Below are 10,978 nucleotides of genomic sequence, written 5' to 3'. Positions count from 1 at the left end.
GGTACCTTGCAGGCGGAGTACACCCCGAGTTTCTCCAGTTTCTTGGCCCGCGGCGCGGAGCGCAGCTGCGCCTTCTTCACGGCGATCCGGGCCGAGCCGCCGCCTCCCGGTCCCTCGGCTGTGCCCGCCGCCGCCAGCGCGGTCGCCGGACGGCAGGCGCCCGAGCTCCCGGCGGCGGCGGCGGCGGCACAGGGGGAGCCCTGCGGGGGCGCGGAGGGCAGCGCCCCGGGCCCGGCCCCCGCCCCGCCGCCGCCGCCGCCCGGCGCGGCCCCGCCAGCCTCGGACATGCGGCCCCGGAGCGCAGCACAGGCGCCGAGCGTCAGGCGCCGCCGCGGCCGCCAGGGTCCCGCCCAGGCCGTGCGCTCCGGGCCGGGCGTCGGGGCGGAGACCCTCGCTCGCTCCCCGCCCGCCCGCCCGCCCGCGCCCACCCCTCCCGCCCCCGCCCGGCCTGCGCGCTGGCGCGGCGACGGCAGCTGCGCCCGCCGAGGGCGCGAGCGGCAGGAGGAGGGACCAGGGCCCGGCACCACCGCCGCACGCGCCGGCCCGCGCCGCGCCTCCCGGGCCGGCCGCGGTCTCGCTCCGCGGGCCGGGGGGGCCGGGCCGGGCCGGGCCGGGGCGGGGCCGGGCCCCCAGGGCCGCCCCTCCGCGCCCCGCAGGCGGCGCCCCTCGGCCCGGCGCCCTGCACCCGCGCTGCCCGCCAGGGGGCGAGGTCGACGGTCGGGGGAGGGGCGCGGCCCAGGCACCTGCTGCCCCGCCACCCGCGGAGCGGGGGGACCGCCCAGGCCCGGCTCTCCCGCCGTCCCGCCGCTCCTGGGCAGGCAGCTTCCTCCACCCTAGCGGGAGCTAGAAAAAAAAATGTTTTTTTGAAAAGTGCCAATCTATGCTAATCCCTTTTTTTTTTTAACTGCTAATTCACCAAAGTAAAGATGTGAAGTTTCCTGTATCTTTTTAAAAAATATTTTCTGTCGAACTTTATTTTTTTAATCAAGAACACTTTCTTCCAGTAACAACTGAACCAAGTCTGTTAAAAGACAAAAAAAAAAAAAAAAAACTTTTATGTAATGCTTTTTAAGTGCTGAGTTGTTTTTGAAAACTGTTGTCTAGAAACATCATCAAAATAAAAACTATGTACAAGGTAAAGTTTGAATACAAGATTTTATTTTTGTTTTGTCTTGGGTTCATTTTGGGGTTTTGTTTTTTGTTTTTTGTGTTTTGAGACAGGGTTTTGCTTTGTAGTCCAAGGTAGACTTGAACTCACTATGTAGCCCTGACTGGCTTAGAACTCAAGATGATCATCCTGCGATGAACGCCACCACCCTCAGTTTTAATTCAGATGTTAACAGGGTTTACCTTCGATTAATAACATTATAACCACCAGGCGTGGTGGTGCACACCTGTAATCCCAGCGCTCTGGAGGCTGAAGCAGGAGGCTTGTTGCGAATTCAACATCAGCCTGGGCTACAGAGTGAGTTCAAGGCCAGCCCCAACTGTGTAGCGAGACCCTGTCTCAAAAAGACAAAAATAAAATAAAATTGTAATCGGCAACTTTTCTATATTGTTAAACAGTTTCAAAACTGAAATGCCTGTTAGGTAGGAGAAAATGTTAGGCACTATTCACGAGAATAAATATTGATTCTGGCTTCAAACCTAACCAAAAACAAGCTCAGTTTTCAGCTGTCAGAAATTTGCTTTCATGGTTGCTGATGAAAATGAGGGCGGTGCTTAGTACTCAGGTACAAGCCCTGAGTTCTGTTTGAAAGTTGTGGATCTAACGCTGGTCTCGACCTTTCTATAGCAGTGTTTCAAAGCTCGATGCTGTTTCTCAGGATCCTTCTGCAGAAATGAGCGGGGCTACTCTGTGTGCTGTGGGTCATAGAGGGCTGATGATTATTAGATTGTTGCCTGCTTTGCAGCTCCTCCCCAGCCACAGACCCAAGGGATATGCTTTTACTGGGACACATTGCCCTTCCTTTCCTGTTTATTACTGTTAATCTACTTTTCAGATTCGCTTTGTTCTTTTGGCTTTCAGGATAGTGATAACATTTGTAAATGACTGTGAAAGCGTGGACCTAAACAGTGCTGTTTTGCAAGAGAAATATCCTCTCCTACTCGAAGGTCTGAAGTGGCAGGCACTTAGCAGGTTCTAGCCACAGGTTAACTTCTGGGCTTCCTGAACGTTCCCTGCCCACTGTTACTCTCTCCTGGCTCTACCAAGGAATTTTGCCACAGTCTCCAAAGCCAGACCATGTCTTCCACCCTGTGATTCTCTAACTAAATAAATTCATTAATTAAATAATTAGTGTTTTGTTGTGTTGTGTTTTGTTTTGTTGAGAGAGGGTCTTGCTTTGTAGTTGAGGCTGGATTTGAACTCACTGTGTAGCTCAGGCTGGCCTCAAAGCCTGAGCTTCCTGAGTGCTGCAATTACAGGCCTGTGCCACAGTGCCTGGCTGACCAGAATTTTTACCCCAGGGTGTAAGAAAGTAATGACTGTAGTATGGGCTCCACCCTGTAGGCATTGATCGGACTGATAATGGGACCATTCCATGTGTAGCCATTTCATTGGATGTAAATGTTGCCTTTTGTATTTTTAAAGGAGCTGGGTATAGTGGTGCACACCTGTAGTACCAGCTGCTGTGAAGGATGTGTTAGGAGAATCACGAGTTCAAATTCAGTCTGGGCAATTTTGCAAGTTCCTGTGTCAAAAATAAAAATTAAATTTAAAAATTTATAAAAAGGGCTGGGAATTTAGCTCAGCAGCATAAGTGCCTGCCTGGCAAGTTTGAGGTCGAGTTTGATCCCTGGTACCAAAAAAAAATTTATAAAAAAGCTAAATGCAATTCCTAATACCACACACACACAAAATTTTTAAAAGGAAAAAAGAAGGGGATGGAGTGAAGATGTGGTATAGTGGGAGAATTAGTCCTGCATTTGGTCCTCAGCACTGAAAACTGAAATAGCACTGGGCACAATGGCATATACCTGTAATCCAAACTACCTGGTAGGCTGAGGCAGGAAGATCAAAAGTGAAAATCCAACCTGGGCAATAAAATTAGACCCTGTCCCCAAAATAAAGCAAACAAAGGCCAGGGATATAGGTTAGTGCTCCTATGTTCAATTCTTCAGATCAAAAAAAAATGTTTTGTCATTTTGAGACAGGGTCTCGCTATGTGGTTCAGGCTGGCCTTGGGCTCACTTTGTAGCCCAGACTGGCCTCGAAATTTACAGCAATCCTCCTACTTCAGCCTCCCAAGTGCTGGGATTATAGGAATGTGCCACCACACGTGGCTCAGAAAAATATTTTTAATTATTAATAGTCTAGGCGTGTAGCTCAGCATGTTTAAGGCCTTGAGTGTGATCCTAGGACCACAAGAAAAAAAAGGAGCCAGGTATGGTGGCACATGCTTTAGTCCCAGCACTTGGGAGGCTGAGGCAGGAGGATGGCCTAGAGTTTAAAGTCAGTGTGGGCTACATAGTCCATTCAAGACCAGCCTGAACTGCATAGCAAGACCAAAAACCACACTGTTGTGGGGAAAAAGGAAGAGAAAAGGAAAGGGGGAGAGAGGAGAAGGAATGGACAGCTCATTAATGGTGCACAGGCTGAAAGTTCAGGGTCTATAAACATGTAGTGTTTTGGTACTGTGTACTGAGTTGCATCAGAAGATAAGATGGGTGGACAGATGGATGCACCCACACTTGGACACACAGGCCAAGGCAAACAGAGATTCAATAAAGCAAGAGGAGCACGATATAACAAACGGCAGGACCTGGGTGGCAGGTTCGCTGTGTGTGGTTTCAGCTTTTCTGGAAGTTTGAAATTTAGAATGAGATACTGGAGAACTCACCCGTTAGCTCACCTACAACCCACCCTCGGCATGCAGAGGCAGGCTATTTCCCAGATGTTTTTGGAACAAAAATAGCCAGCCTCATTTTAATTCACCCTGAAAACCATCACTGTCTGATGGCGAATGGCTTCTGACATCTCCTGAAATTATTTTTCTGTGTCTCCCTGCTCGCAAGACCCAGATGACACACGGCCCGAGGCCGAAGGCCCACAGCTCCGAGGCCTGATCAAAGCATGTTGTGAGCACCAGGAAGGGGATTTTCAAGGGCAAAGCGCCTGCAAAGCTTATCACTGCCTCATAATCAGGCTTCTCAGGGTGGCCTGGTGGCACAGGCCTTAATGCCACGATTCTGGGACGCCAAGCTGAGAGGATCACGTGTTTCAGCCCAGCTTGGCAATTTAGCAAGACCCTGTTTCAGAATTTTTAAAAACTATTTTTTTTTATTGGTACCAGGGGTGGAACTCACAACTGTGGGCTTGCAAGGCAAGCGCTTATGCCGCTGAGCTAAATCCCCAGCCCCTAAAAACTATTTTCTTAATTGACTAGGTATGTAGCTAAGTGTGAAGACTTGAGTTCTGTCCTCAGTACTAGAAGAAAAATCACGGTATTGTAGGATTTAATGAACTCTTCTTATGCACAAAGCAGTTTACTATTCAGGAGTACCAAAAAGAAAAAAGGCAACCAGTCTGGTAGCACACACCTGTAATCCCAGCATTCAGGAAGCTGAGAGAGGAGGATTACCACAAGTTCAAGACTAGCCGGGGTTGCATAGCAAGACTCTGTTTCAAAAAACTAAAAACAAAAACAAAAACTGAGTTCAGCCTCATTCTGGGTGGTCAGGGAGTCAGGGTCTTGGGCAGGTGCCTCCTTTTCTGCTTCGCCATCCTCCTGAAGTTGGCTCCTGAAATTTTTCCAACACAGAGCAGACACATATTTTTCCACAAGTGATACCTCAGAGGAACCGCACACCTGTTCTCCCATGACCTGGGGAGCCTGAGGCAGGTGGATCACATCTTTGAACCTGTACTAGGTAACATAGCAATTTAGTGAGAACGTCTCTCAAAATAAAAACTAAAAAAGTAAAGTAAAAAAGGGACTGGAAATGTAGCTCAGTGTACAGATTTGAATTGACTCTCCGGTACTGAAAAAAGAAAACAAAAAAATCACAGTAATTTACATGCTTTGTGTTAGTACTGAAGACTAAGTTACAAGAAGAAGTGAGAGGAAAGTGAAAAGAATTAGGATGTGTTATATATGTTATGTATAGGTACCAACTTCCCACAGTGAATGTCATCATTATGCACTGAAAACATGTACTTGTGAAAATAAAAATTTAATTAAAAAAAGAAAATTTAGAGAGTATGACTCAGTTGTAAAGCATGTGCTTAGCACACTCAAGACCCCAGTGCCACACACACACACATACACACACACAAACCTCCCACTCCCAAAAAAGAATGAAGAATTTAGTGATGCATAGTGGTGCATGCCTTTAATTCCAGCACACAGGAGGTTGAGGCAAGATGATCACTGCAAATTCCAAGCCAGTCTAGGACACACAGTAAGGGCCTGTCTCAAAAACAAAACCCAAATAAATAAACAGACTAAGGAAGAATCTTACAAAACTTACAAAGGTCATTACATGTTCTGGTTCTATAAATCTAAGATCATTTAGAACTTTTAAGGTGAGGCTTCTCTTCAGATATTTGAGGTCAGGCACATACCTGTAATCCCAGCACGTGAGAGGCCTCTGGCAAGAGAATCACAGTGAGTTCAAGGTCAGCCTGAACTGCCTATCGAAACTCAGAAAAAAAAAAAAGTTTGAATGCCCGTCAAAAGGTTAGGTATGTAAACCTTGCAAAAAATGAGGGAGGGGGCTGAAGATTTAGCTCAGCAGCATAAACGCCTGCCTTGCAAGCAAGCGGTCATGAGTTCAATCCCCGGTACCATAAAAAAAAAAAAAAAAAAAAAAAGATTAGGCGGGGCAGAAGGGCAGTAGTGGGAAGGTGAAGGGTGGTGCTGCAGGAGTGGCTGCTACCGGTGGACCACAGGAGGTTACTGGTGTCCACTCATACTATAAATCGTGTACAGCTATTATAAAGAACCACTGTTTCCTTTTTTGGCGATGCTGAAAATTGAACCTAGGGCCTTGTTCACGCTTCACAAGATCTGCATTGCTGAGCTACCTTCCCAAAGTGAATGGACCAGAGCTACATTTCAGGAGTGAAATCTTGATATAAACATAACATGGATGCATCTTTAGGAAACTGTCGTATCAACTCCAGTGCACTGTAATGCCATTTATGTTAACACAAAAGCCAGCCATGGTGCTATAGGCCTGTAATTGTAGCAGTCCCAGGAGACTGAGGCATGGGAATGTCAAGTTTAAGGCTAGTCTAAGCTACATATATAGTTTAAGGCCAGTTTGAGAGGTATTGTGAGATCCTGTCTTCAAAAAAAACAAAAGATAACACCAGAATGCCTCCCACTGACTTATAAGCATAATTTCGTCTGTTCAATAATGTAAACATTAAAAAAAAATTTAGGGTTAAGGATTTAGCTCAGTGGTTCAAATGCTTGCCTGGGAAGTGTAAGGTTGTGAGTTCAATCGCTGGCACCAAAAAAAAAAAAAAAAAAAAAAAAAAAAAAAAGATTTAGATAAAAACACAGCAACTTCTTAAAATTAGTTGACTTTGCTGGGTCAGCACAGCGATGCATGCCTGAAATGACAGCACTCCGGGAAGCTGAGGAAGGAGGATTGTATCAGGGACCTGGAAAAGATCCCCAGCTGCCTGTATGAGGGCCAGAATAAGAAACAAATACAAATGTAGTGCCTGAGGATGGGCCAAGACCCAGATCCCCCAAACCAGCTGCTGTTTATTGGGTATGTACAACACAATGGGTGTACACAGTGATAGGAGGGGCCATGGGCAGATTCCAGGTCCAAGGAAGATTCAGAGGCCTATGACACCGCTGGCCACACTGGGCCAACTCAAAAAGGTGAGATGATCTTATGCTAAGAAAGATCTTGCCCCAAGTTCTTTTTCATTTTAGTGGTTTTAGTTTAATCTCAGTGGGTGGGAGAGAGTGGCTCACCCCAAGATTTAATGGGAAGTCTCAAAAGGATGAAACCATAATCCCAAACCTCCGTTTATCTCTTAAGGAAGTATGCAAAATTAGCCATTATGAATTTGTGGTCCCCAATAGGATTGCAAATTTGAACCCAGCCCAGGCAATTTAGCAATTTGTCAAGGTCCTGTCTCAAAATAAAAAATATAAAGGGCTGGGGAGGCCACTTAGTGTAAAGCCACCAGCTTCAGTCCCCATTATTGGAGAAAAAAAAGAGAAAAGAAAAACATTTTTCCATTTTTTCTCAGTAAATATTGGTAATTTCAACCTGAAAAATGTACCAGAAATATGTTCACTTCTATCTCCACAGACATCACCCCTTTCCCAGACCCCTAGCAATCTCCAGGCCCTCCAAGGAGCAGCTTCCTTCGTGGCCTCTCTGAATTCTCTTTTTTTTCTGGGTTTTTTGTTTTTGTTTTTGTTTTTGTTTTTCTGCATTATCTCTTGCTCTAGTGTAGTTTCCTTTCCACAGAAGAGTTTCAAAACTGTAAATGTCAGCATGACCCCACAGCTTCCTGCTTGGAACCTTCCAATGGCTTCTGCTAGCATTTAGTATCTTAGGGGCTTAGTGGCTCAAAGCCCTTGCCTGGTAAGCACAAGGTTGTGAGTTCGATCCCAGTGGCAAAAAAAATTAAAATTAAAAATAAAATGCGGGGCTAGAGATTTAGCTCAGTAGCATAAGTGCCTGCCTTGCAAGCACATGGTCATGAATTCAATCCCCAGTACCAATAAAAAATAAAAATAAAATAAAATAAAATGCAATATCAATTCCATAACCTAGGATGACCCAGCTTGCAGTGACATAGGACTCCTTGTAGAGTCCTTGTAGAGCTGAGCACAAAACTGCCCAGGCCTGGCTTCAGAGCGGTACAGGTTGAGTTCCATGGGGTGAGTGTACACAGCTATGCTCTAATCCCAGTGCAGGCTAACATGAGCATTCTAGAGCTGGTTCTCATGTGGGTGGGTGCGTTAAAGGCATTTTCCACTTACAATAGTGTCAGTTTATGTCACAGGCAAACTCAGGTGACTCTTTCTTAGCTCTCTTGAACTCACTATGTAGCTCAGGCTGGCTTCAAACTCACAGTGATCCTCCTGCCTCAGCCTCCCAAATGCTGGGATTACCAGCGTGTGTGATCATGCCCGGCTCAGACTTGGTTTGTTTATTTACTTATTTATTGTACCAGGGATCCAACTGGTGACCTTTCATTTGCCAGATAAGAGCTTATGCTGCTGAGCTAAATCCCTGGCCCTAATTTAATTTTTTTTTTTTTTTTTTTAGTTTTGTTATATTTTATTTTGTGGTTCAGCCTGGCCCTTGAACTAAGTAGCTTAGTCAGGCCTTTAACCCTCTTTTTTGTTTTAAACACTAACACATATATTTATTTTGCCTGTTTACTCATCATTTGCAAACAATGTAAGTAAAAGAGATGAATCCTGCTTTTTTATGATTCTGGCTACATAGCTTACTGCTTTTCTTTTTTTTTACTTTTTATCGGTACCAGGGATTGAACTCATGACTGCCTGCTTGCAAGGCAGGTGCTTATGCCGCTGAGCTAAATCCCCAGCCCCAGTTTACTGCTTTTCTAAAGCTGTACATGAGGGTCCAGGAGTTTAAGCTCAGTAGCACAAGTGTCTGACTGGCAGGTGTGAGGTCTTGAGTTTGATCCCTGATACCAAAAAAATTAAAAAAGTTGTACGTGATCATCTATTGCTTTAAGCACTATTGCTTTAAGCAAATTGAAAATTATATAAGTAAGTCAAATTTCCAAACAACCAAATTTTATATGAACTAGATTTTCTAGAACAATCTGAATATGACAATTTTTTCTCTCATTAGTGCCAGATAATTTTTGTTTGTTTGTTTGTTTGTGTTTTAGATCGAGTCTCATTTTGTAGTTCAGGCTGGCCTTGAATTCACAATGTGACCCAGGTGATCATTATCACATGGCAATCCTGTCTCCACCTCCTGAGTCTGTGATTAAAGGGATGTTCCACCGCCATCCCTGCTCAGATAACTGTCTAAAATAAACCTATGAGGGATTCTAATGTCATAATTGTGAATCTAAAGTACATATAATTTTTTTTTTACTGGTACCAGGGATCGAATTCACGACCATGGTGCTTGCAAGGCAGGTGCTTATGCCACTGAGCTAAATCCCCAGCCCCTATATAATTTTTTTTAAAGTACATGTAATTTTTTGTTAGACTGTAAATAAACTTGTAATTTTTGATACTAAAATTTGCTATCAAGTTTATTTTATTATGTTTTGTTTTTGAGATGTCTCACTATTGGCTTGGCCTTGAATTGGGTAGGTCAGGTTGGCCTCAAACTCACAACATTCCTCCTGCCTCAGCTTCCCAAGTACTGGGATTACAGACGTATACTACTAAACCCAGTTTCAAATTTTAAAAATCAAACTTTTTTCATATTAAGGAAAAGAAAACAGAAAAGAAAAGGTAGATACCAACATATTTGTGTTTCAGCTTCTTTCATCTCTGTTTTGTTTTGTTTTATTTTGAGACAGAGTGTGATTATGGAGTTCAGTCTGGCCTTGAACTCCCAGTAATCCTACTGCCTCAAGCTTCACAGCGCTGGGATTTCAAGGGCTGTGCCACGGAGCCTGGCTTCCTTTTGTCTTTTGGTTCCGATAGTCATCACTTTTGGTAGGAAGTGGTCCTCCTCACTGAGACAGTATCACTATGTAGCTCAGCCTGGCTTCAAGCTCATGACCTCTGCCTCAGCTTCCGAGTGCTGAGATTACAGACAAGCACCACCATGCTGGGCACTGAACCCAGGGTCTCCTAGATGTTCTGCAAGCACTGTACTGCTGGGTCTTGTCACCCGCCTTCCCTGTTTTATTTCCCGTTTTTATTTTTATTTTTTTGATACCAGGGATCGAACTCACAATTTCGCACATGCCAGGCAAGCGCTTACACCGCTAAGCTAAACCCCCACCTGTGTTTCTCTTTCTTTAAAAACAGGATGTAAATTGCCCAGGTTGGGCTCAACTCTGTGACCTTCGCGCTTCAGTTTTCTGAGCAGTGGCTAGGATCTCAGGTGAGTGGCGGGAACTCCCGGCTGAGGGCAAGTACTCCTCCTCCTTTTGTGATGGATCACCTGCACTCTTCCTCCCTCCGGGATGGGCCCTGCGGGCCAGTGTGCTCATGCTCATCCTGAGAAGGTGTAGGGAGAGCTGTAATGACCCTGCGGTGCTCCTAAGTGACCGGAAGTGACATGCACTCCTACCCCCACGTACCAGAGTAACTGTCCTGCAATCCCCGGCAGACTTCAGTTTCTCATCTTCTTTATTTCCACGTTTTGGTGGTTGATAGTGGTATTTCCATTCAATAATAGAAATACTTATGTACTTATGCATAATGTTGCACAAGACTTCGTTTGCTTATGCAACTTTGAATAGTCGCTTGTGAATTAAATGACTTTTTTTCAATTTAAAAAATTAATCTTTTACTTATTGATTTGTGGTAGAGTTTTTATTTTATTTTTATTTATTTATTTTTTGTACCAGGGATCAAACTCACAACCTCACACGTGCCAAGCAGACGCTTATGCCACTGAGCTAAATCCCCAATGTGGTAGAGTTTTTAAGTTTTGTACTTTTAAAAGCCTGAGTATAGTAGCGTACCTCTGTAATTCCAGTACTTGGGAGGTTGAGGCAGGAGAATCATTTGCAAGTTCCAGACCAAGTTGTGCTACAAAGTGAGTCCAAGGCCAGCCTGAACTACATAGTGAAATCCTGTCTCAGAAAGACAAAAGACGAAAGAAAGAAAGAAAGAAAGAAAGAAAGAAAGAGAAAAAGAGAGGAAGGAAGGAAAAGAAAAGATTTTTTTTGTTTTGTTTTTTTGTTTGGTCTTTCTGAGACAAGATCTCACTATGCAGTTTAGGCAGGACTTGAGCTCTTTTTAGCCCAGGCTGCTCTTGAACTTGCAAGGATCCTCCTGCCTCAACCTCGTAAGTGTTGGTGTTACAGGGGTACAGCACTATACCT

At 45.0% G+C, this 10,978-nt stretch overlaps 1 protein-coding gene across 5 annotated transcripts in view; it reads right to left on the bottom strand.

Moving 5' to 3' along the window:
- Kat2b (lysine acetyltransferase 2B) overlaps nt 1-395 on the bottom strand; it is a 102,599-nt gene extending 102,204 nt beyond the window's left edge. For 3 of the 5 annotated variants that reach the window (XR_010050073.1, XM_063256999.1, XM_063257000.1), the window contains exon 1: nt 6-393. Coding sequence is in view for 4 of the 5 variants with exons in the window: in XM_063256999.1 (XP_063113069.1) it covers nt 6-287 (282 nt within the window). In the remaining variant the exon portion in view is untranslated. Of the gene's footprint in view, nt 1-5 lie in introns of all 5 variants that reach the window. The other 2 variants (XM_063256998.1, XM_063256997.1) reach the window with 2 other exon arrangements.
- Nucleotides 396-10,978: the final 10,583 nt, after the last annotated feature.

This window comes from Cavia porcellus, unplaced genomic scaffold (genome assembly GCF_034190915.1).
Source record: "Cavia porcellus strain 051 isolate PalLab524CR breed Dunkin Hartley unplaced genomic scaffold, mCavPor4.1 scaffold_10, whole genome shotgun sequence".
NCBI lineage: Eukaryota > Metazoa > Chordata > Mammalia > Rodentia > Caviidae > Cavia > Cavia porcellus.
This window is presented reverse-complemented; position numbering and strand designations above follow the sequence as displayed.